We start from the raw sequence: 27,297 nt of genomic DNA, 5'->3' as shown, positions 1-27,297 counted from the left end.
CTAGAAATCAGTAACAAGAAGAAAAATGGAAAAATCATAAACACATGGAAATTAAACAACACTCTCTTGAACAACCAATGGGTCACAGAAGAAATTAAAGGGGAAATAAAAGTTTCCTGAGACACAAATGGAAACATAACCTATGAGATGTGGTAAAAGCAGTTTTAAAAGGGAAGTTCACAGTAATAAATGCCTACATTAAGAAGCAAGAAAAATCACAAATAAAAAACCTAACCCCACTAAAAAAAGAAAAAATACTGAGCCCCAAGTCAGCAGAAGAAAGGAAATAATTAAGAGTAGAGCAAAAATAAGTGAAATAAAGAACAGAAAAACAATAGAAAAGATTAACCAAACTAAGAGTTGGTTCTTTGAAAAGATAAACAAAACTGGCAAATCCTTAACTAGACTAACCAAGGAAAAAGGAGAGAAGACCCCAATCAACAAAATTTTAAATGAAAAAAGAGACATTATAACTGATACCCCAGAAATACAAAGGATCGTGAGAGGCTACTGTGAACAACTGTATGTCAACAAACTGGACAACCTAGAAGAAATGGAAAAGTTTTTAGAAACATACAACTTACCAAGACTGGATCAAAAAGAAATAAAAAATCTGAATAGACTATTAGTAAGGAGATTGAATTAGTAATCAAAAATTGCCCAATGAACAAAAGCCCAGAAACAAATGGCTTCACTGATGACTTTTCCCAAACATTTAAAGAAGAAAACACCAATCTTTCTCAAACACTTCCAAAAAAAATCAAAGAGGACAGAACATTCCCAAACTCATTTTATGAGGCCAGTATTATCCTGATGCCAAAACCAGAAAAGACACTATTAGAAAAGAAAACTATAGGCCAATATCCCTGAATAATATAGAAGCAAAAATTGTCAGCAATACTAGCAAATACTAGCAAACCAAATTCAGTAGCTAATAAAAGTATCATTTACCATGATCAAGTAGGATTTATCCCTGGGATACAAGGATCACTCAACATATGCAAATCAATTAATGTGATACATCACTTAATAAAATGAAAGAAAAGAATCATATGATCATTTCAATAGACACATAAAAAGCCCTCGACAAAATTTAACATCTATTCATGATAAAAAGTCTTAAACTACATGCCAGAAACATCTCAATATACTAAAGGCCATATGTGACAAGCCCAACAGTTAACAACATACTCAGCAATCAGAGGTTGAAAACCTTTCCCCTAAGATCAGGACCAAGACAGGGTGCCCATTCTCACCACTCCTATTCAACATAGTACTAGAAATCCTAGCTAGAGCAATCAGGCAAGAAAAGGAAATAAAAGGTATCAGAATTGGAAAGGAAGAAGTAAAATTATCCCTATTTGCAGGTGGCATGATTTTTATATAGAAAATCCTAAAGACTCAACCAAAAATCTGCTATATCTAACCAATGAATTCAATAAGGTTGCAGGATACAAAAATTAACATATAAAAATAAGTAACATTTCTATACATTAACAATGAACTTTCTGAAAAAGAAATTTAAAAAACTGATCCCATTTACAATAGCATCAAAAACAATAACATTATTAGGAATAAATTTAACCAGAGAGGTGAAAAATCTCTAAACAGAAAACTATAAGACAATAATTAAAGAAACCAAAGACACAAATAGAAAGGTATTGCATGTCCATGGATTGGAGGAATAATTATTAAACTATCACTACTACCAAAAGCTATCTATAGATTCAATGCAACCCCTATCAAGATTCCAATGGCATTTTCTACAGAAGTAGAAAAAACACTCCCAAAATATATATGGAACCACAGAAGACCCCAAATAGACAAAGAAAGCCTAAGAAAGGAGAACAAAATAGGAGGCAACACACTCCCTGATTTCAAACTATATTATAAAGCTATAGTAATCAAAACAGTATGGTACCGCATAGAAACAGACAAATAAACCAATGAAACTGAATCAAAAGCCAGGAGATAAACTGAAACGTATACAGCCAACTAATATTTGACAAGGGAGTCAAGAATACTTCAATGGACAAAGACAATTTCTTCAATAAAATGGTGCTGGTATAATTTGACATTCATATATAAAAGAATGAAACTGAACCACAATCTTATACTACTCACAAATGTTAACTCAAAATAGATTAAGGAGTTAAATGTAAGACCTGAAACCATGAAACTCCTAGAAGGAAACATAGGAATAAAGCTCCTTAACATGGGTCTTGGTAATGATTTTTTGGATATGACACCTAAAGCATAAGCAACAAAATCAAACTACCTCAAACTAAAAAGCTTCTGTACAGCAAAAGAAACAATAAAGTGAAAAGACAACCTCCGGAATGGAAAAAAAATATTTGCAAACCATATATCTGATAAGGGATTAGAATCTAAAATACATAAAGAATCTATACAATAACCCAATTTAAAAAATGTACAAAGGACTTGAATAGCTGAATAGACATTTTTTAAAAGCAGATATACAAAAGGCCAACAGGCACATGAAAGGATGCTCAACATCACTAGTCACTGGGGAAATGCAAATTCCACAGTGAGGTATCATCTCATGCCTGTTAGAATGGCCATGATCACACAGGCAAGAGATAATAAATGTTAACATGGATGTAGAGGAAAAGGGATTCCTTGCACTGTTGGTCAAATTGTAAACTGGTACAACCACTAAGGAAAACAATATGGAGTATCCCCCCAAAATTAAAAATAAATCTATCATATGATCCAGCAAGTCTACCTCTGGGAATATATCCAAAGGAAATAACAACACTAACTCAAAAAGATATCTGCATGAATGTAAAAGAGCAGCATTATTTACAATAGCCAAGACATGGAAATAACTTAAGTGCACACCAATAGATGAATGAGTAAAGTTGTGATATACACACACAATGGAATATTATTTAGCCCATTAAAAATGAGGAAATCCTATCATTTGCAATAACATGGATGGACTTTGAAGGCATTATGTTAAGTGAAATAGGTCAGACAGAGAAAGACAAATACTGTATGATCTCACTTATATGTGGGATCATAGAAAAAGAGAAAAAGAGATCAGACATGGTTACCAGAGGTGGGGTGGGGAGGAGGAATTAGAGGAAGGTGGTCAAAAAGTACAAATTTTCAGTCATAAGACACATAAGTAGTAGGGATGTGATGTAAAACATGATGAATACAGTTAACACTGCCAGATGATATGTAGGAAAGTTGTTAAGAGAGTGAATCCTAAGAGTTCCCAATACAAGGAGAATATTTTTCTTTTTTTTCTCTTTTCTTTTCTTTTCTTTTCTTTTCCTTATATCTATATGAGATGATGGAGGTTAGCTGAAGCTACTGTAATAATAGCAATATATGTAAATGAAACCATCATGCTGTATGCCTTGAACTCTTACATTGATGTATGTCAATTATTTCTCAATAAAACTGGGAAAAGATATTTTTTAAATTTCAACAAAATAGAAAAAATGCAAAATACAAAAGGCAATTTACCTTCAAAAGAGCAACAATGACAGCTGACTTCTCAATAGAAACAATGAACATGAGAAGATCATGAAATATCTTCAAAGTATGAAAAGAAAATCACTGTTATAGAATTCTATATACTAAGAAAATAGCTTTAAAAAATAAAGGCAAAATAAAGATGTTTTCAAACAAACGCTGAGAAAATTTATCCCCAGTAGAAGGGCACTAAAGGAAATATAAAAACGTATTATTAAGGAAAAATAAGTGAATCCCAGATGGGAGCTTAGAAATATCAAAAGGGGCGGGGGGAGCCAGAAAAAAGAAAATCAAATGAATATTGGCTGCAAGGACCAATAATAATTACATGTTGTAAAATTATAAAAAATAGAGAATATAGCATGGAAGTTTGGAAGGGCTAAAAAAAAAGTTAAAATCATTTGTCATTTTACAGGAAACGGTAAAAGTACTATTTTATACTAGACACTGATATGTCAAGAATGCATGGTATAATCTCTAGGGTAATAATTAAAAGACTACAGAAGATTGAATAATTCAATAAGACAAAGACAGAATACTTAAATATACTCAATCAGTGCAAAAGAGGCAAAAGGGAGAGAAAAAAAGGAAACAGAAAAGGCAGGAGAAATGGAAAGCAAACAGAAAAATCATGAATTTAAAATGAAATATGTCAGTAATTATATTGTATATATATGGACTAGGTGCTCCAAACAAAGGCAAAAATCATGAAAATTGACTTTAAAATATAGACCTCTATGCTGCTCAGAAGACACATATGAAATATAAGAATGTAAAATGGTTGAAAATAAAAGGGTGGAAAGTTATATTATGCAAACACTCATGAAAGCTGGTACAGCTATATTCATGAAAGCTGGTATCGTTATATTAGTCTAAGACAAAGTAGATTTTAACACAAATAAGCATTGCTAGAGATAAGACATACATTTCATAATGATATAAGTTTTAATTCACTAGAAAATATTGCATTCTTGGGGAGTCTCAGTGCTTCAGTCAATTAAGCATCTGATTTCAGCTCAGGTCATGATCTTACAGTCTGTGAGTTCAAGCCCATGTCAGGCTCTGTGGTGACAGCTCAGAGCCTGGAGCCTGCTTTGGATTCTGTGTCTCCCTCTCTCTCTGTCCCTCCCCACTCACATTCTGTCTCTCTCAGTTTCTCAAGAATAAATAAACGTTGGAAAAAAAATAAATATTGCATTCTAAATTTGTAAGCACCCAATAATGCACATATCGGCAGAACTACAAGGAGGAATACACAAATCCACAGTCATAGTAGGAGATTTTAAAATTCTACCCTTGGTAACCAATAGAAGAAAAGATGCAATAAGGATATAGAAGTTTTAAACTACACAATTAACAAATTTTATTTATTTGACATATATAGAACACAGTAGCAAACAACTACCAAATACAAGAGATGTTTTTCAAGTATACAGAACATTACAAAATAACCATAGGCTCAACCCTAAAGAAAGTGTAAAAAGTGTTAAAGAAATGAAATAATACAAAGTATGTTGTCTGGCCACAGAGGAATCTAACTATAAATCAATACAAAATTTCACAAGGAAAATCCCCATATGTTTAGAAATCAATCATCATCCTTCTATATGACCCATGGGTCAAAGAAGAAACCATGAACTTAAAACTCAGCATAGCAAAGGAGGTTTCAGCCAGTGCAATAAGTCAACAGACATAAAAGACTTAAGGATCGAAAAGGAGACATTAAATTGCTATTATTTAGCAGTAACATAATTGCACACACAGAATTTTTTTAACTGCAAATAAATTATTAGAATTAAAAAGTGATTTTGCAAGTTTTCTGGATACAAAATCAATATACAAGAATTACCTGCATGTCTACATACTAGCAACAAAGAGTTAGAAAGTTTAATTTTTCAAAGATGTATCACTGACAATAACATCAAAAAAATAAATACCTAGGAACACACTACATGAGATATAGGTAAACCACCTACACAGAAAACTTTAAAACAGCATTGAAGGAAACTAAAGAAAGTCTAAATAAATGAGATATGCTATGCGCATGGATTGGAAGATTTAATACTATAAAGAAGTTAGTTCCCCATATTGATCTATAGATTCCAGGAAATGTCTGTCAAAATCCTAGTAGTTCAGTTGTGTTTGTGTGTGTTTAACTTAACTCTTTAACTTAGCAAATAGCTAGGAATAACTTTGAAGTAGGAAGAAGAAAATAAGGAGAAGGAGAAAGAACAGGAAGAAGAGAAATCAGGGGGAGACAAGAAAGAGAAAAATAATAACAAGGTAGAAAGACTTGCACTGAAAGATATAAAGTTTTATTATTAAACTACATTAATTCAGTGTGGCTTTGGGGAAAAGAAAAATATACTAATTAAACTAAATAAAGACCCCAGAGAACCATCCTTAAATAAACACTTGATTTATGATAAAAATGTACCAAGCAGTAAGAAGAGGTCAATCTTTTCAATAAATGATGTTGAGTCCACTGACTATCCACAGAGGAAAAAATTGACCATTACCTCACACCATACAGAAAAATTAATTTCAGACACATCTAAATGTAAAAGGTAAAATTTTGGAAACAAATCAAGTATTGCCCCAAATGTGGAATATAGACAAAAATAACTCTCATATACTGGTACTAGGAATATAGTTTAGTACAACCCTTTTTGGAAAACTGTTTGCCATCATCCATTAAAATTAGATATATGCTGGGGGGGGGGAGATGTAAAAATTACATATGTGCACACCCTTTGATCCAGCAATCCCACCATGGGCATATATCTAACAGAAATGTGTGCATGCACACACCAAAAGATACATAGAAGAATGTTCAGAGCAGCATTACTTGTAATAGCCAAAAAGTTGGAACAACCCAAATATCCATTAATAGTAAAATCAATACATACACTGTAGTACATTAATTTTGTAGAATATATGTAGCAATAAAAACGAACAAAACACAGTTATGCTCAACCCATAGACAAATCACATGCACATACACACAGACACACACACACAAATAATGTATGATTCCATTTATATACAATTCAGAAATAGGCAAAACTAATCTTGGATGTTGGAGGTCAACTTAGTGGTTACCTTTGGGGTAGAAGGAGGAGGTAATCATGGTGGTAAACATGGTGGAAGATGTTCCCCATACACCTAAAATCTGTGTTTTTCCATATGAGTATAAAGTACAAATACAAAAGGTTTAAAATACTTTTTTAAATTTGTGGAGATAAAATAACAAAAAGATAAATAAGAAGTCAATAATGGAGAAATTATGACATAAAAGTACTGGTAGACTTTCTTCTACTTGTATACAACTCAAGAATCCAACTGTACTAAGGTAAGGTTAGATATCTGGTAGCCTAGCCCAAAGTCTAACCTTGTAGTACTTATTCTCAGTTCATTTTTATCACTTCGGCAACAAACTGTCTTGGAAATGTAGATCTTGTGCTACATCTTTTGTTCCATAGTTCAGCGGGAAACCACACAACAACCAGTGCTGACCTAAATTATTTACCAGTTGAGACACTGTCACACACATACAAAAACAAAAGACTCAATAATTTCTTTCTCCCCCACAGAAGCAGAGTGTTATAGGACAACAGAATGGCTATTTCCATTGCCAAGAAACTTCTTGTAATTTTTGCATCTTTAAGACTCATATTCGATGAGCAAACTAATTGAAGGAGTTTTTGTTGTTGATAAATAGTAATAAGCCCAAAAGAGGCAAACATTGCATCTTGCCAAATCCTCACTATTTGATTTTCACATCAGCTGTAATTATTTCTATGTTACTATGCTTAAAAAACAACAAATAATTTATATACACATATATAAAGTTAAAATAATGGCTAATTACTAACATGCATTAAATTTAGGTGGCTATAGATATGTTCATAGTGTTATTCTTTGAACTTTTCTGATCTTAAAAATGTCCTAATGAAAGCTTGGGAGGGAAACCTTGTATAATTATATACAATATGAGGTCTATTTCGTTTTAAAATACATATCAAAAGGGGCGCCTGGGTGGCGCAATCGGTTAAGCGTCCGACTTCAGCCAGGTCACGATCTCGCAGTCCGTGAGTTCGAGCCCCGCATCAGGCTCTGGACTGATGGCTCAGAGCCTGGAGCCTGTTTCCGATCCTGTGTCTCCCTCTCTCTCTGCCCCTCCCCCGTTCATGCTCTGTTTCTCTCTGTCCCCCCCAAAAAAATAAATAAATGTTGAAAAAAATTAAAAAAAAATAAAATAAAATACATATCAAAAAACTAGAGAGAAATACACCAAAATGTTAACACTGGTCATCTCTGGGTAGTAGTATTCTTTTTTCTTTCTTATATAGTTCTATCATTTTTCTAAGAGCAATGTTTCCTTTTAAAAAATTAATTTTACTTTTTAAAAAAGAAATAAATCACTCAGAAAGCATACAAAAGCTTCTGGTCCCTAAGAAAGTATTTCATATTTGAGTTTCCAAGCCCATGAAATTCTGTATCCATATAACTTTTATTATTAAGAATAATGTATATGTAAAGTCAGATAACAACTAAATACTGATGATACCCTTCAGTGCATCTTTCATTGTGACAGATGTTGTAGAAAATTTCTTTTTTTTATTTAAAAAAAAATTTTTTAATGTTTATTTATTATTGAGAGACAGAGAGAGACAGAGCATGAGCAGGGGGAGAGGGAGACACAGAATCCGAAGCTGGCTCCAGGCTCTGAGCTGTCAGCACACATGCGGGGCTCGAACTCACAAACCACGAGATCATGACCTGAGCTGAAGTACGACGCTCAACCGACTGAGCCACCCAGGCGCCCCTGTTATAGAAAATTTCTAATGCTCCTGTTAAAGTTTAATTAAAGAACTGAATTCAAAGAAGTGATGTCACACTGTTAGAACAGAAAAATGTGGGTTTTCAATGAACATAATGTAAGTCCAGATTCAAGCTGTGCTCCCTTATTCTCTGTGTGAATTTAGGGATGTTACTCAAACTCTGTGTCTCATTTGTCAACTATAATGTTTAAATAAGAAAACCTACATCCCAAGATTTTTGTGAGGATTAATTGAGAAAATGTCTGTAAAACCCAATATAATGCTGGTCCATAACTGTGTTCAGTCAGGATAAGGTGAAAGTATTAAGTGAGACAGAAGCAGCTAGAACAATGTCTGACAAACAGCCATTGCTAGATCAATAGTAATACATGGAGCAGAATGATTCATTTTTTTACCATGATCTCTTGTTTCCTGCATAGAATGCCATGGTCAACTAGGATGGGGGTTCCAAGAGAGTCACTACCCCAGGGCCTTGGACAGTGCCTGGCAGGTAGCAGGCACACAATGACACACTTGAAAGAATGAAGGTGGACGGAAGTTCAATCACAGCAATGGACTGAAGAATGGATGCCGGTAGACACAGGCATCTTGTTCAGATCGGCCAAGAAAAGATGAAACAGCAGCTCTGATCTCAGCAGACACAGACTGAGCTATTCTGGGGAGACATGGTTGACTGGCTCTTCCTAGCAGGTAGGGTCACAGGGGTAAACGGAAGCTGCTGTCAGCCTGCCAGGCTTCTGGGATGCTCTGAACAGGCGAATCTCATCATGCGGCTTCTCCGTTTAAAACCTGTCAGTGGTTTCCTTTTGCTGTTAGGATAAAATCCCAACTCCTTCACAGGCCCTGCCAGCCTTTCTGCTTATCTCTAGCTGCTCTCCTCCTGTCACTCCATTGTCTGGCTGCACATAACCCTTTCTGTTTCCTAAATAGGATCATGCTATCTCTGGCCTCTAAGTCTGAACCCATGTGTTCCTCCTGCCTCAAATTTGCATTTTATCCACTCATGATCCCTTCTCCCTTTGACATCTAGAGTGTGCATATCTTTCAGGTGTCAGCTTACATGTGAGTGACACATGACACATGACAATTTAACCCTCCCCAAACTTGCCCACCCTCAGGGTGACGTCAGAGGCCCCTGCTGCATATTCCCATAGCTCTTTGTATTTGTTCTGCCTTAGCCCCTATTACACTGTAAAGCAGTTTCCTGGTCTTCCCCCGGAAAACTGAAATGTCCACACACAGTGATTTTAGTCTGTTTTCATCACTTTACCACTCGGTGCCTAGAATAACACCTGTCGACACCCTATAAACATTTGTTGAAGAAATGAATCAGTTTCCATATCCAGACTGCATTAAGCTCCATGGGGTCTGGTTCTGAATCGGTTCTTACGGCATCAGCAAACAGTGCCTGGCACATAATAGTTACTCTTCAAATATTTATCAAATAAATTTCATTTGATACTGGTTCCCCATTCATAAATCATGTCACGCTTATTGCAGGGATATATTGAGAAGTTGAATATTCCAGCCATTTCATGTATTTTATTAGCGCTTCCAAATTTTTTCCTTTTTTTATATTCAAATTATCCACTTAACAATATTTAAATATTCTCTACTATCCATGATTTAAAACACCAATGATACCAATTTCCATTTTTTAAAAAGGTACTCACTATTTACCTTCATTGCTTTAATTAATATTATTGCTACCACTAAAGCCAATATTATTTTTTCTGAATTCAGAATAAGCCCACCAGAGACCATCAAAGCCCAAAAAACAGGTGTTTAACATCTCTTAACACTTGGCTTTCATCAGGAACATAAATCAGACACCTGAATTAAGTTAAATCCCCTTTGAATCACCTCAAATCATCATGGGAAAGACAAGTAACACCAAGAAAGAAGGAGATTCTCAGAGGATCAGTGTACAATCTCACAAGAACTTGAATAAAAGCTATCTTTGCCAAAATATCCACTTCTCCTATTTTCATGAAAATATGTAGACAACTAGGTGGGGGACAGAGCAGGCAGGGACATCAGAAACTCCATTAAGCATAGGTTCCTTCTTTGATTCTATAATATACAAGCATAAACAATAGGACTCAAGGTGTTTGTTTGTTTGTTTGTTTGTTTGGTAAATATACATCTTTACATTTAAATTCAACGTTTACTTCTTGGTTATTACACAAATATTCACCAATTGTTGACTCTTCCTGTCCAACTAGGATCTCACGGTCACTTAATTTTTATTTAGTGTGTGAACTGGTAATGTCAAACGTGCAAGTCTTCTCCAGGCAGAATTAGCCAGCTGAGGTTTTGCTAAATGGTGGGCAAACCAGCGGCAATACTCACTGCTCACACCTTTGATTCAGCTTAAGGATAGTTAACACCCCCGCCAGGTGTGCAGCGAATGAGACTAAGACTTAGGCTATTTGCTGCAATGTCATAAATGCTCTTGAAATTGATTTTCATTAATTGATTTTATAACACCTAGTTTCAGAAAGGGTTTATAACAATGTCTCAAGGCACATAAATATAATCCAGCAAGACTAAAAAAAATAATAATAATAAGTAGGTGAGGCAAATGTGGCCGAAGAGAATTAAAATGGGGCATCCCAGAGCTTATTCTCATCTTACCTGTGTACTGCAAGCCCCTGTATTCGCTTATTGCCCCAGGAGGTTTTAAATTGGGCCAGTAATGGAACAACATTTGTACAGCCGGAGGTTTCACTTGTGAAGGCCCATAGGCAATCACGTACAAAAGATCCTAAAGGAAACAGGAAGCATATTTTCACTTAGCATCATCAAATAAAAATAAAAACAGCTCACTTAATATTACCAAAGCAGTGAAAATTCCAATAGAAGGGTTGGGTGGTTAATTTCCCTGACATCTCATTACCTACGTCTGTTTCTCAGACGAGATCACATTAAAACATTATTTTTTATTATTCATTTATTGGTTCTGTAAATAAGCCCTCCCTAATTCGCCCTCCAGGTAATGGGCAAAACTACACTGTCTTTTAACAAATTCTCTATCCAGGATAACGTTAAAGAAAGATTTTAGAATAGCATAAACCAGTTTCCCAAACACTGCATTTTAAAAATAGTTTTCTAAAACATATTTCATAACAATTCACATCTCCTATTTGAAAGAAGACAGGTTCTTGAGCACCATTTCAAATTAAATAAAATTGTCATGTAATATAGTATTTGCTAAATTATAAGAATAAGAGATACTCAATTACTTTTTCTGTCAGGCTACTGTGTTAGTCAAGTAACATTTCTGCTTTAAATAGTAAGTTAACCAGGGAGGAAAGAACTCCAAGTTCTGCCACACCAAAATAATAAGACACCAATAAATTTGACTTTTGTTTTGCAAACAATTTTTACTATATTATATAAATTAAGTTTGTGGCAATGAGTTAAATTTGGCCCAAAACTTACTTTCCAGACTTCTTGCTTATATTTCATGAGGCATTCCAATAATTGACAATGATACACTGTGAGGAAGAAAATATAATTTGAGCATGAATTGTAAATACTAGATAAAATATCCTTTGAGATATAATAAAATATATTAGTATGACTTTACACTCTAATCATTAAATTAGAAGTTACTTATTTCCAAAAGAATAAAATTGGATTACTATCTTACAGATACATAAGAATAAACTCAAAATGGTGGAGCCTGGGTGACTCGGTTGAGCACCCAACTTTTGATTTCAGCTCAGGTCATGATCTCATGGTTCTTGGGATCGAGCCCCCCATCAGGAGCCTACTTAGGATTCTCTCTCCCTCTTTCTCTGCCCCTCCCCAACTCATGTGTGTGTGTGTGTGTGTGTGTGTGTGTGTGTGTGTGTGCACGAGTGCACATGTGCACGCATGTGTGCCCGCTCTCTCTCTCTCAAAATATACAAATAAGTATTTTTTTAAAAGAGAATAAACTCAAAATGGGGCACCTGGGTGGCTCAGTTGGTTAAGCACCAGACTCCGGCTCAGGTCATGACCTCACGGTTTGTGGGTTCGAGCCCTGCATCGGGCTCTGTGCTGACAGCTAGAGCCTGGAGCCTGCTTCGGATTCTGTGTCTCCCTCTCTCTCTCTGCCCCTTCTTGGCTCACAATGTCTCTCTCTCTCTCAAAAATAAATAAACATTAAAAATTTTTTAAAATTAAATAAGAATAAACTCAAAATGGATTAAAGACATAAATGTGAGACCTAAAACCATAAAACTCCTAAAAGAAAACATAGGCAGTAAACTCTTGGACATCAGCCTTAGCAACATATTTATGGATCTGTCTCCTTAGGCAAGGACAACAAAAGCAAAAATTAACAAATGGGCCTACACCAAAAAAAAAGCTTTTGCACATTAAAGGAAACCATCAACAAAACAAAAAGGTGACCTACTAAATGGGAGAAGATATTTGCAAGTAATATGTCTGATAAGGGGCTAATACTCAAAACATAAAAAGAATTCACACAATTCAACACCAAAAAAACAAATAATTTTATTAAAATATGGGCAGAGGACCTGAACAGACACACAGATAGCCAACAGACACATGGAAAGATGCTCAACATCACTCATTGTCAGAGAAATGCAAATCAAAACCCCAGAGCTAACCCTCACACCTGTTAGAATTGCTAGCATCACTAAGACAAGTAATAACAAGTATTGGCAAGGACATGGAGGAAAGGGAACCTTTGTGCACCATTAATGGGAATGTAAATTGGTACAACTCTTGTGGAAAACAATATGGATGTTCTCAAAAAATTAAAAATAGAAAACACCACTGGAGGGGTTGTGGGAGGGGGGATGGGCTAAATGGGTAAGGGGCGCTAAGGAATCTACTCCTAAAATCCTTGTTGCACTATATGCTAAATAATTTGGATGTAAATTTTAAAAAATAAAAAATAAAATAAAATAAAACAGAAAAATACCATATGATTCAGTAATTCCACTACTGGGTATTTACCCAAAGAAAACAAATACACTAATTTGAAAAGATACATGTAACCCTATGTTTATTGCAACAGTATTTACAAAAGCCAAGATATGGCAGCAATCTAAATGTCCATCAATAGCTGAATGGATAAAGATGTGGATATAATATATACAATGGAATATTACTCAGCCATAAAAAAGAATGTAATCTTGTCATTTGTGAAAACATGGACAGAACCAGAGAATATTACACTAAGTGAAATAAGTCAGACAAGGAAAGACAAATACCATATGATTTCACTTATATGTGGAACCTAAAAATCAAAACAAACAAACAGAAACAGACTCATAAATACAGAGAACAAACTGATGGGTGCCAGAGGGAAGAAGAGTGAAGGATGGGCAAAATAGGTGAAGGGGATTAAGAGGCAGAATCTTCCAGTTATAAAATAAATAAGTCATAGAGATGAAAAGTACAGCAGAGGGAATACAGTCAACAATATTGTAATAATATTGTATGGTGACAGATGTTAACCACATTTATCACAGTGAACACTGAGTAATGTACAGAATTGTTGAATCACTATGTTTGTTGTACACCTGAAACTAATATAATTGTATGTCAGCTATACCTCCATAATAAATTTTTTAATAATAACAAAAAATTTTAATAAGATAAAAAAATACTTATGTCCTTATAGTATTCATACATTTCAAAAATCATGTAAGCCCTTGACTTTATCAAGCTTTTTACTGAGATCCTTCCTCTTATTAACAAAAGAAATATTAAGGAAAATCCCTAGCAACAATAATTATATAATATAAACATATCAATGAGATCAAGAACTATTTAGGATAAAAAATTGCCCAATAGGATTGTAATAAAGCCTCATATTTATTGAGGGTTCATTATGTGCTGGGTATTGTTTTAGAAGTCTTATATATATTATCTCATAACCACCATGTTGCAGTTAGGAAACAGGCTTAGTTTCCTATCTTGCCCAAGGTTAAACAAATAGCAAGTAACTGATAGATTAGAATGGTAGTCTTTTATCATTCAGTCACCAATTTCACCTTGTTGAGGAATTCTTAGAAGCTATGCAACAGCAAGCTTCTTTGATTTGCCTATGTTTACTTGCCTATGTTTACTTGTCACCTAGTTAGACACCTGTTTTGCATATTCCTGAAGCTGTCGTCCAACCCTATCACAACACTGAACCAGGTTCCACTTTGGTCACCAGTGGCCTCTGTGTCATTCAATTCAATGGACATACTTCAATCTGCCTCTTATTTGACCTTCAGAAGCACTCAGTAGTGCTGACCGCTGTCTCCTTTTCAAAATACTCTCTTCCCAGGGCACCTGGGAAGGTTGAGCCCAATCCATTGAGTATACGACTTCATCTCAGGTCATGATCTCACGATTAGTGAGTTCGAGCCCTGCATCAGGCTCTCTGCAGTCAGGGTAGAGCCCACTTGAGATCCTCTGTCCCCCTCTCTCTCTGCCCCTCCCCTGTTCATGCTCTCTCTCAAAAATAAACATTTAAAAAAATAAAAAAAATAAAAACCTCTCTTCCCTTGATTTCATGACTAACCCTCTTTTATTACCTGTAGCTGACACTACTGTTGCTACTCAAACACTATCAACAACCCTTTCTTCCTCGTGTGTCTCCCAATGCACAGACTACAAAGCAAGACACATTCCCAGAGCCCCTGGCAGCTAGAGATGGCCATGTGACTCAGCCCTGACAAGTTAGACCTAAGAGAGAATCCACTGGGGGCTTCTGAAACATTTTTCCTCTGTGATAAAAGAGGGACAACAGGAGACCTTTCTCTAATTACCCTGACTGATCCTGTTACCTGTCTGTGGATGTGATTATTCAAGAATATAACAAGTCCCACTGTGACAGCCATCTTGCAAATATGAGAAGTCCAAGAGAAACACAAAGACGCCATCTCAGTCCCCTGATACTGTGGTGCTGTCTGTAAGACTTCCTACTAAGTAAACAAAGTAAACAACAAACGTTCTTGTAGTTCAAAACACATCCTAACAGATACAGCCTCTCTGCCTCCTTGACAAATTCATCCTTTTCTACTAGACCTTTATCTATTGGAGTCCTTGAAAGCCCAATCATAAGCCCACTCCACTTTTCATTCTATGCTCTCCTCTCCCCTAAGCAATCTCACACTCATATACAACTTCAGTTACCATCTATATGCAATTCAATAAAGGTCATTGAACATTTATGTGTAGGTTCAAGTTTCATTACCTCTAGCCTAGAGCTCTGTACTGAGTTCCAGACTCATAATTCAACTTCCTAATTACCACTACCTCTTTTTTTTTTTTTGACATATTTGGAATATTTATTGATTTGTCAATATATTAGGACCTATAAAAGAGTTCTGCTCAAAGTATCTTAAAAATTCACATTTTAGGGGCGCCTGGGTGGCTCAGTCAGTTGAGCGTCCGACTTCAGCTCGGGTCATGATCTCACAGTCTGTGAGTTCGAGCCCCGCGTCGGGCTCTGTGCTGACAGCTCAGAGCCCGGGACCTGTTTCAGATTCTGTGTCTCCCTCTCTCTCTGCCCCTCCCCCATTCATGCTCTGTCTCTCTCTGTCTCAAAAATAAATAAATGTTAAAAAAAATTTAAAAAAATTCACATTTTAAATGGTAATTTATATATCCTTATACATTAAAACAATTGAAAATTTTGATCTTAATTTTATAATAATATATTCAATTTTTTATGTTAATTATGTGATTACTAACTTTTTTTAAAAACTTGTTTTATTTTTTATTTTTTAAAATTTACATCCAAATTTGTTAGCATCTAGTGCAACAGTGATTTCAGGAGTAGATTCCTTAGTGCCCCTTACCCATTTAGCCCATCCTCCCTCCCACTACCCCTCCAGCAACCCTCAGTTTGTTCTCCATCTTTATGAGTCTCTTCTGTTTTGTCCCCCTCCCTGTTTTTATATTATTTTTGTTTCCCTTCCCTTATGTTCATCTGTTTTGTCTCTTAAAGTCCTCATATGAGTGAAGTCATATGATTTTTGTCTTTCTCTGACTAATTTCACTTAGCATAATAGCCTCCAGTTCCACCCACGTGGTTGCTAATGGCAAGATTTCCTTCTTTTTGATTGCCGAGTAATACTCCATTGTATGGATATACCACATCTTCTTTATCCATTCATCCATCGATGGACATTTGGGCTCTTTCCATACTTTGACTATTGTTGATACTACTGCTATAAACTTGGGGGTGCCTGTGTCCCTTCGAAACAGCACACCTGTGTCCCATGGATAAATGCCTAGTAGTGCAATTGCTGGGTCGTGGGGTAGTTCTGTTTGTAGTTTTTGAGGAACCTCCATACTGTTTTCCAGAGTGGTTGCACCAGTTTGCATTCCCATGCCTCTTTTTTTTTTTTTTTTTTTTTTTTTTTTGTTGAGGAAGCTGATTTATTTGCAGTGTTGTGTTTTGGTCATATGGAATTATTACTGAGATTATGCATGGGGTTTTTTTCCAGTTTTATTGAGATATAATTGACATTTAACATTGTATTAGTCCAAGACATACCATCTCCTCTTCAACATCTCAAAGACACCTTGAACACAACATGTCCAAAACAGATCTCATGAGCTTCCCTCAGAAGCTTGGCTTTCGTCTTCTAGTGTCTCCTTTCTCAATGAATAGAACCACCATGCATTCAGTTATGCAAGCCAAAAATTCACTATATCTAATATGTCACCAACTCCTATCAATTTTACTTTTTAAATACTACTTTTCTTGGTCTCAACTGCCCCTGACTTTTACATGCCAAGACAAATGCAAGGGCTCCTCAAGAGTCAATCTACATCCACTCTGGTTCCTTTTTCTTTTATTTGTTTGTTTGTTTGTTTATTTATTATTGAGAGAGAGAGAGAGCACAACCTGGGGAGGGGCAGAGAGAGAGAGAGAGAGACACAGAATGCGAAGCAGGCTCCAGGGTCTGAGCTGTCAGTGCAGAGCTCGACACAGGGCTCAAACCCACAGAACTTGAGAGCATGACCTGAGCTGAGGTCAGACACTTAACTGACTGAGCCACCCTGATTCAGTTTAAAATCTACTCTCAACTGCAGTCAGGGTGACACAAGTACAACTACCCAAAGTCCTCCAGAGCCTTCATATTAGACTCAGGATAAACACAGGACTCCCAAGCAGAGCCCACATATGCTGCATGTTCTGGCCCATAGATGTCCACGATATTACCTTCCATAAGGCAGCCCTTACACTGAGCTCCAGCTGTACCAATCTCTCAGCCCACCTGCTTACCAGGCTTCCTTCTGACACATGAGACTCTTCTATTTGAATCCCTTACCCCTTGTAGGCCTTGTGAATCGTACGCATCCTTCAGTCCTCAGACCAAAGGTTACTTCCCCAGAGAAGCCCTCTCTGACATCTTCATGAAAACAGAAATCCCAGAGCGCCTGGGTGGGTGGCTCAGTCGGTTAAGCGTCTGACTTCGGCTCAGGTCATGATCTCATGGTTCCTGGGTTCGAGCCCCACGTTGGGCTCTGTGCTGACAGCTCAGAGCCTGGAGCCTGTTTGGGATTCTGTGTCTCCCTCTCTCTCTGCCCCTCCCCCACTCGTGCTCTGTCTCTCTCTCCCTATCTTTCTCAAGAATAAACATTAAAAAAAAGAAAAATCCCCTCTTATAGAGTCTCATAGCACAAAGTGCATCTTTCAAAGTGCTTATCACAGCTGAAACTTTATATTTGCTTTTAAAATTACTTAATTAATGTCTTCTCCCACCACTACCATATAAGTTCCATGAGGCAGGGGCAGAGGTCAGTTCTGTTTTGCTAACCATGGTGTCTCCAGTGTCTGGCACGGACTAGATATTCAGTGACTATTTACTGAAAATATAAATAGCCCTCTAGAATTGGAATTTTGTCATTAAGGCATCAATGAGTTCACAAGTACAGATGTTCCAGACCACTTTCTCTTTCTCCATATGGCTGTCACATGAACCCAGTTCACAGTAGTCCACTGACTGTCCCATGAACACACCTGGAGAGTCCCTGTGTTTAAACTGCTTGCCTTCCCAGATTGTCCCACTTACCCTCTCAATCAAAACTTTATCCATATTTTAAGACCCACACTTTGCTCAAGTGGCCCAAAGCCTTTCCTGATCATTCCAATCCATAGAGTTCACTCCCTCTGATGAATTAATACTATCTATAGTACACATTTTGTACTTTCTACATTCTACTTTACATTGTAAATTAATGATTTATGTGAATATGCCTAATATTTCCAATTAGACCTAAGGTCTACAGCAAGCACCATACCTTGTATTTCTGGGTGGTTTTCACAATGTCTAGCTCAGAGCAGTGAACAAAGGAATCAATCAGTTGAGCAGGTCTATGCTTCATCCTTGATATACAATGGGCTACAAGGACCAAGCTGCCACTTGCTGTCTTCCCCAATAAAAATTCAAATGACAAAATGACGCCCTACCACTTGGTCCCTGAGAGCCCCCTGGTGGATATCGCCTCACTCTTAACAGTTTCCCACAACATAAGACTAGTTTTGAGTCCCAAGTGTAATTTTTAGCATGGAAAAGCTGGCTATAAACATTCCCCATGAATAGATCAAGATACAGATTTGAGAATAACAGAAGTAACGCAGCCAGATCATAGTGGTTTTCCAGTGAAACGCTCAACTCCGGGAAGAAAATGGCAGATTGCAGCAACTTGCGTCGCTCTTTATTGAGCATTTACAAGGTGTCTGTCACTATGCTACGTAAGCATTTTACATATACTTAACTCATTAAATGCTCACAACATTTTAAGGCATTGCAGAAATTACTATTCCTGTTTTAGAAATGAAGAAACTTGATCTTAGGGAGGTTAAAAAACTTGCTCAAGGTTAACACTAACTGGCAATTTGCTGGTGAGCTCAGATATGACCCGCAAACCTCTAACCTCATAATTTTAGGGCCCCTACTCTACTGTCTCCCAACTTAGAAATTAGGATCAAAGGCTCAGGATGAGATTTCAACTTACACCCTCCAAATGAAGGGTGTTTTCAAAAAATAATATATAATAAATATAAATGACATTTTGAGGGCCCTCCAAGCCAGAGTGAGACAGGAGATAGAACTTCCAAAAAACTACACATTTTAATTACTCATATAATAATCACAAGCCATTTCATATTTAAAGGGTAACACTCCAAATGAAGAAGCATTACGGTTTCAAAATAAAACACTTTTGGGGCACCTGGGTGGCTCAGTTTGTTAAGCATCTGACTTCAGCTCAGGTCATAAGCTCACAGTTTGTGACTTCTAGCCCAATGTCGGGCTCTGTGCTGACAGCTCAGAGCCTGGAGCCTGCTTCAGATTCAGTGTCTCCCTCTCTCTGCCCCGCCCACTTCTCTCTCTCTCTCTCTCTCTCTCTCTCTCTCTCTCTTTCTCTCTCTCTCAAAAGTAGATAAACATTAAACACACACACACACAATTCTAGGGGCACCTGGGTGGCTCAGTCAGTTGAGCCTCCGACTTTGGCTCAGGTCATGATCTCACAGTTTGTGAGTTCGAGCCCCGTGTCAGGCTCTGTGATGACAGCTCAGAGTCTGGAGCCTGCTTCGAATTCTGTGTCTCCCTCTCTCTGCCCCTCCCTTGCTCATGCTCTCTCTTTTTCTCAAAAATAAATAAACATTAAAAAAAATTGTTTAAACACTTTTTAAAATAAACAACAATAAATTAAAAAATAAAATAAAACACTTTTCCCCCATCCTGCGTCAAAAATGTAATTATTATTTATTATGTAATTAAGCAGAAGATTGAAAACAGTGCCACCAAATTTGTTTACTTTCTATATAAACAATACATGAAAATTAAAATTGAGTTCATATCATAGCATGTGATGCCAACAGTCAGCCCCTTTTTCAGGTCAGTTTCCCAAAGTTCATATGCAATTATACTGATGAATGAAAAGCAAATTATACAGATGAATGGAAATGACACCAGTCCAACATGAGTCATAAGAGAGGAAATACAAGTCAAAACAACAAGATATTCTTCTTCATCTGTCTGACAGAATACAAACTTTGATAATACTCAATGACAGATTACTGTACTCTGCTATGTAGTTAGTGAGACTACTGAAATTGTTTCAAGTCCCTTAACTTATTAATCCCTCTTTTATGAATTTGTTCTAAGGAAATAATTGGAAATGTAGTAAAAAATTCATGTTCAAGGATACTCGTGTGGCACTGGAGTAGCAAATTCACAAAGTATTAACAGTAATTATCTTCAGTCATTAGAATTGCAGATGATTTTTTACGTTTCTAATTTAACTTATTCCTATATGCTTACATTCAATTTCTAGTCAGTGTTCTAAAATTGCCCCAAACATTCAAAAAATATGACCAGCCAGCAAGATTACTGCTAATAGCAACAGGCAAGGTGAATTTATTTCAACCCGAAAATCTGTCTTGTAACACATCCCCAGTTGTCTATCCACAAAGAAAATCTCTTCCCACATGAGAATTTCTAGCTTACTTATTTCATATCTTGTTTAACAACTGTTTCTGAAATTAGTCAAGCCATTCAAAAGGCCACTTACCTGGGTTGGATGTGTATTGCATTGCAATCATTAGCATGGATGATGCAGACAGATTAACATGGGCAGGAACGCCTTCTCTTCTTGAGGAACCCACTGAAACAAAAAATCTTTTCATTAGACACAATTAGTCTGTATGTATACTTCTTGTCATACAGCATGATAGCTGAGAGGAAACTTTGTTTAAAAGTCTGAACCAATTCAGTGGATATTTTGCACAAATAAAAGCACAAATTCTGTCCTAGCATACAAATATTACATCTGTCATCATCAATAGCACACATTTGGTAAGAATCTCCAAGGAGAAGAAAGAGTGCCAGAGCGTGATGTCACGGCTTTATCAGAAATATACTTAGATGCAATCTCTGCTCCCAAGATGTTTACATCTAGGTGGAAAAGAAAGAAAAAACAAGATCCTCATGTGCCCAAATATAAAGGCATGTTGAAGGTTATCTCAATAAAAGTAAAAATAAAAGGTTTATTTATTTTGAACTCAACTTGAATGTATCACCTTTCAGAGATGCGAATGAAGTAATAGTCCACTTATAATGGGGACCTTATTAATTCAGTTACACAAATTTCAAATCACGTATTATTAAAAAAATTGTCTACTAATTTAAAAATTATTTTCAGCTCTCACATATCATTTAACAATTTTATTCAAACCTTTACATGTAACTCAGCAGCAGCATCTTCATCACCGTGAGAACCACTTTTTTACTTTTCCAGAGCTTACCGTCTTCATATCCAACTGAGTTGTTTGAAAGAATGCATTTTTCGAATCTGTGAATAACACTGTCACTGAACATTTTAACCTGTGCCACAAGTATTCAGTCACAAAGCAAGCTGGTTTTTTCAAAATTCATCTTGTAGCTGTGTATCCATGGTCTCCACATGATAATCACTTACATAATGCTTTTAAGACATCTTTAAGTGGCTTGTTTACGATGCATCCAACACTATATTACATTTCTCTCTCTCTCCTTTTTAGTGGTACGTCAGGGAACTCCAACAAGCATTCAAAACTAGCACTGATGGAGGTCATTCGGGATAATACTCCACAGAGCTGCTGTCTCCAAAGAGTACTTTATTATTCTAACCAGTAATTGAGAGAGGGCTCACATAGAAGAAACTTTAAAAGCACTCAAACATAAAATGAATTCCTTTTCTCAGGGATAATTGCAGAAGTAGGTAGGAGGAATCTCTCCTTATAGTTAGGTTTGTGGCAGATCGTCAAGAAAGCATGAGCAGAGCGGTGTAGAGTGAGTATGACACCCTCAGTCAACCCTCAGTTTCCTCCACACAATAGAGAAAACCACTAATGTGGGCAACCACAAAAAAATCAGTTGACCCACAAATCTGCTTTATTTTATTTTTATTATTATTTTACATTAAAGTGCAATACGTGGAAATAGTATCTCAACTCCATGCATTAAGAATAAGGCAACTTATAATCATACACATGGATAAAAGAACCATTAAAACACTACAAGATTTGTCATGTAATAGAGAAAACAGAAAATTTTAACATGATTCTATTCTTTTCTTTAAGTAAAAGGAAGACTTTGAGCACCACAATGGATGGTTTACAACAGCTTTACAGACATAAGCAAACAAATAAAGAAAAGGGATCTATCATTATGTTCTATTTACCCGAATTTGCTTTTATTAATCACTCACAGCCGGGATGCTGCTACCCCCACCAAGCCGGTGATATTCAGGTAGATGAACTAGTTTGGCTGTGCAATATAAATGGGTGCTAATAATTATACAAAGTTATGCAGATCATGTCAATGCTCTTAGATGGTAAAGTTGATTAATCAAATGAGATTAATCAAGGGAAGAGAACTTTGAGCCAAATACGAAAGAACAAGATGCATTTTCTCTCAGATTTATCCAGGGAGCTTGTTAAAATTCAGCTTTGGGGCCCGTATCTAGAGTTTAACTCCATCAGTTTGGAAGCAGAAAAGGTACAAGTTTAATAAGCACATCATGTGACTCTGATCAAGGGGGCCCTTGAGCCTTGTGGGAGAAGCATTACTAGAGGGACAGGAAATAAGAAAGGAAGCACTCAGTAAGGTGTCTAGATGTGGGAGCAAGAAGTGTATGCCCCGGTGCCCTTTGTTCAGGGCGGTGGCAGGAAAATCTAGTCTCTGACATACTTGGGGAAAAATAATTACATACGTTTAAATAATTATCTATATCTGTATCTATATCTATATATGTATACACATCTATATATGGTCCTCCTGGGACAAGTGTTTTCACCTTTGTTTAAATTCATCTGAAACTTTTTAATAATAAATGTTTCTAAAAAAAAATAAAATAAAATGACTATTAAGGGAGTCTGAGAATCCCTGTGCCTGGAGGCCTTTAAAACTGGGAGAGATGCCCAAAATGTCTTGATGATTTAGGTGAAGTCTATTTGGAGACTAGCCCAAATGGCTCTGTGACCTTTGCATGTCCCTTTTACCCCTACAGAACCGTGCTCTCCGTCAAGTATGGTCAACCACAAAGCCAAAAGTGTTCCCCTGGTTCAAGCCCTAGGAAATTGGCTCCAGAACCTCTATAAACAGACAGGGCCTTGCAATTGCATAGCCTTCTGACAGACTGAATAAAATTACCACAATTCTAATTAATAAACATGCACAGGCACACATCATTTATTGAATCTTGGTAAAAAGACATGATGTAAACAGATGTGCAGCTTGTCCCCATGCGGGTGTATAAAGCCAAAGCTACATACAGTGGAAGGAAGAAGAGAATTAATCCAAATAAGAAAATTTTATATGTAATATTGTGCTCAAGAAATACAATTAAAAGTTTTAAGACCTATTTCCTGATCCTCCAGCACCACCAGAACAACCATTTCTAACCTTTCCTCTATGAGCCATAACTCATAGGAGCTTAATCTGTTCCTGCATCTTATAGTTCCTAATGTACTATCCCATACAGCTTTCTTACATGATTCTCACCCAAAAAACAATGAAGTATATGGGGAAGGCCATTTTATAAAGAGAAATCAGATTATTTGCATGGGATCACCAACTTAATTATTAGGACGATAGCCCAGGTCACTTAACATCACAGCTAATGTTCTAGTGACTTATTCACTCAAAATTCATTTAAAAATTCAAAGAGTATTCTTCCCATAGCTCCCATGTCCCAGGCATTGTTCTTCCCCTGGAGACACAGTTGTAAACAAGACAGGTAAGCCTTTGTCCTTATGGAGCTTAAAAGGTCAAGTTCTGCCACCCAATACGGTAGCCACTAGCCACATGTGGCTATTTAAATTAATTAAACTTCAATTAAATTAAAAATTCAGTTCTTCAGTCTCACTAGATACATTTAAAGCACTCAGTTACCATATGTGGCTAGTGTACTAGACAGCATGGAGGTTTTTTAAACATTTCCATCATTGCAGAAAGTTCTATAGACAGAGCTGTTCTAGAGGAACAGGCAAACAAGTACCTGTGAAGAAATGTAAAGCAGGGCAAGGGAATAGGTAGAAAGTGATGAAGCGTCCTGATTTAGCTTGAGGGTAAGGAAAGGCATGTTGAAAGATGAGACACTTGAGCTGAGACCTAAAGAGAGTGAGGAAGAATCATAAGACCATCTGGGAGAAGGGCTACTGAGACACGGGAAAGCTTAGTGCCTTTATGAAACTGCAGAATGGCCAATGTGGATAGCATGTAGTGAACATAGAAGAGACAGTAATAAAACAGTAAGGTCAGCAGTGGCCAGAGCACAGAGGGCCGTGTGGGCTAGGGAAGGACATTGAATTTGATTTGTCAGAGTAATGGAAAGTGATGAAGGAAGTGACATGGTCTGATTTACATGTTTGGAGGATGGCTCTGGCTATTTGGTAGAGAACAACTGTAGGATTGCCAGGAGTAGAAACAGGGAGACTGGTTCAGAAACTACTGGACTGGTCCAGGTGAGAGATGGTGATAAGAAGTGGTCTGAATTACAATATATTTAAATAAACCCCACTGCCTTATTATTTTTTAAGGGGTAAAGGTAGGAGAGTCATCTGGGAAGAAGAAACACATTCTGGTGCCATCCGACAGAACCGTTTCCTGTGCTTGGGCAGACTGCACTGCCTGAATTAACAAGCATCTCTGTGTAATCACAGGTATTTGTATTCCATGAGATAGGGTTTGAGCATAAGATACCTATGCCTTCAGAAGGGCCTATCAATTCAACATAATGGGAAGACTGCGACATCATGACCCAAAAGTCCATGCAGCATTACAATATTTGTAGACTGCTATATTAATGAAAATCATAGAGACAAGAGTGCCCATCAACAATGCAGAGGTGAACTGCCTGACTGGCTCAGTCAGTAGAGCATGCAACTCTTGACCTCAGAGCTGTAAGTTCAAGCCCCATGATGGATGTAGAGATTACTTTAGAAAAATAAAATCTTTAAAAAAAAAAAATGCAGAGGTGTTCTGTCAGATTCTATGCGATCAAAACCTATTCTGGTCATTATTGTTACTATACAACAAACTCTAGCGGGGGAAAAATCCCAAGCCCCAGAGGCTGGCCCCTTTTCCCAAGCTATGTTTAAAATAATAAAACTTTAGGACAACATGTGAATTGGTACAGTATACTGGAATTAGTTGCAATGGGATTTGACATGTCCGTCACATGACTGTGGATTTGGTCTGTTATACATTTGTTTCACATGACACAATATTCAAAGGCCATTGCTGTATGTTATCTTCTGGTCTTCACAACAAACATGGGTACAGGCAGGGGAGATCATGATAATTCACAATTTTACAGCTAAGGAAACTAAAGTTTGATGAGGTTAAGAGATTTGCCAATCAGCGAAAGACTACATAATTCAGCTCTTCTGGATTTCTATTCCAACATATTTCCACAAATTGAACAATAAAGCTCTTACAAAATAGTAAGACCTATTTTATAAAAACAATCATTAGTTAATAAGACAAATTTTATATCTAGAAGAATATTTAAATGTCATCAATATGTGGTGTTGGGTTCTGTCTTTTTTTAAATATATATATTTATTGGTTTTTGGAGGATCATAGAAGCATCACAGGCATCCTCTGTAATAGTAGTAGAAGAAAAATGATCCAGGGCTAATGGCCTGGAACCAGATACTCACTTAACCCACACAATTGCTTTTTTTTTTTTTTTCCCAACGTTTTTATTTCTTTTTGGGACAGAGAGAGACAGAGCATGAATGGGGGAGGGGCAGAGAGAGAGGGAGACACAGAATCGGAAACAGGCTCCAGGCTCCGAGCCACCAGCCCAGAGCCCGACGCGGGGCTCGAACTCACGGACCGCGAGATCGTGACCTGGCTGAAGTCGGACGCTTAACCGACTGCGCCACCCAGGCGCCCCCCCCACACACACAATTGCTTTTAAGTGCAAAGATCTAAATGAACCTTTATTTTCCTAAGGGTAAGTGATTTTTTGAGGAAATTTAAGTCTAGGCTACCAAGATACACTAGAAGGGTCTTTCACCGATATCATCGCTCAGTCTTATTATCATCTTTGAAATAACACAGCCTATATCAATTAATGTTCATTTGGGATCAGTTTTTCTCTTCTTTGCCAATATCCATATCATCTTCCCAACATCCATATTTCAAGTTGGTCCACAAATCACAGACCCTTTATTGCAAAAAAAAAGAGGTTTCCATGGTGAAATGCTAATGACTTTTTCAATTCTTAGTACTCCTTTAATATTTTTTAAAACAAAAAACAGAGCCTATTGCACACATTTAGAATAAAAAGAAGTATATCTTATTTGTGGAAGGAGTTAAAAAGAAAAGATTATGTCAGATGAAATTTTTATAATAAATTGCAGTTTTCTCTGCAGCATCTCAAAAGGAGTGATTTAAAATAAAGCCACAGTACTAGATTTATTGACAAAAATGATGGGAGGGCGTAACTGACAAACACGCACAGCCCTTCCATGGGAAGAACCGTAATACTTCATTAGATCCACTTCAGAGCTTGGCGCTTCATAGTCTACGTTCTTAACGACACTAACATTTAACACCTGAAAAACTGTCCACATTTTACATCTTGACCTTGTGAACACCACACCAAAGATATAAAAGCTGTCTTGTCTTGAAGATTTTATCAAATACTCAGAAAATGCAGCCTCCTTAATCCCCTAACATCTCCGTCCTGAAATGAAAACATTCTGGAAGAAGTTAAATGCTCCTCTCTCATTTCAGTCACAATTTCTAGACATCGAAACAACTTCCAAAGACAGAAACGACATGGATGCAAGCAACAGACACATATTCTCACATCAATTCCTTTACATGTGATTAATCTGGAACCCGATTCCCTCATTCTTTGGGGTGTGTCTTTGCAAAGAAACAAATACAAAAAAAAAAAAAAAAAAAAC

The 27,297-nt window shown here is 36.7% G+C and overlaps 1 protein-coding gene across 23 annotated transcripts in view; it reads right to left on the bottom strand.

Moving 5' to 3' along the window:
* Window positions 1–27,297, bottom strand: part of UNC79 (unc-79 subunit of NALCN channel complex) — a 280,616-nt gene that overhangs the window by 183,228 nt on the left and 70,091 nt on the right. For 22 of the 23 annotated variants that reach the window (XM_040478108.1, XM_040478092.1, XM_040478111.1 and 19 more), the window contains 3 exons: window positions 20,904–20,996; window positions 11,796–11,851; window positions 10,989–11,118 (listed from right to left, as the gene is read on the bottom strand). The exons of the other annotated variant lie outside the window; for it this stretch is intronic. In XM_040478108.1, the coding sequence (XP_040334042.1) occupies window positions 10,989–11,118; window positions 11,796–11,851; window positions 20,904–20,996 (279 nt within the window). The remainder of the gene's footprint in view (window positions 1–10,988; window positions 11,119–11,795; window positions 11,852–20,903; window positions 20,997–27,297) is intronic. 23 annotated transcript variants of the gene reach the window in all.

Source organism: Herpailurus yagouaroundi, unplaced genomic scaffold (assembly GCF_014898765.1).
Source record: "Herpailurus yagouaroundi ecotype Mexico unplaced genomic scaffold, PumYag 141, whole genome shotgun sequence".
Taxonomy (NCBI): domain Eukaryota; kingdom Metazoa; phylum Chordata; class Mammalia; order Carnivora; family Felidae; genus Herpailurus; species Herpailurus yagouaroundi.
The sequence above is the reverse complement of the archived record's forward strand: the minus strand, read 5'-3'. Positions and strand labels throughout refer to the sequence as shown.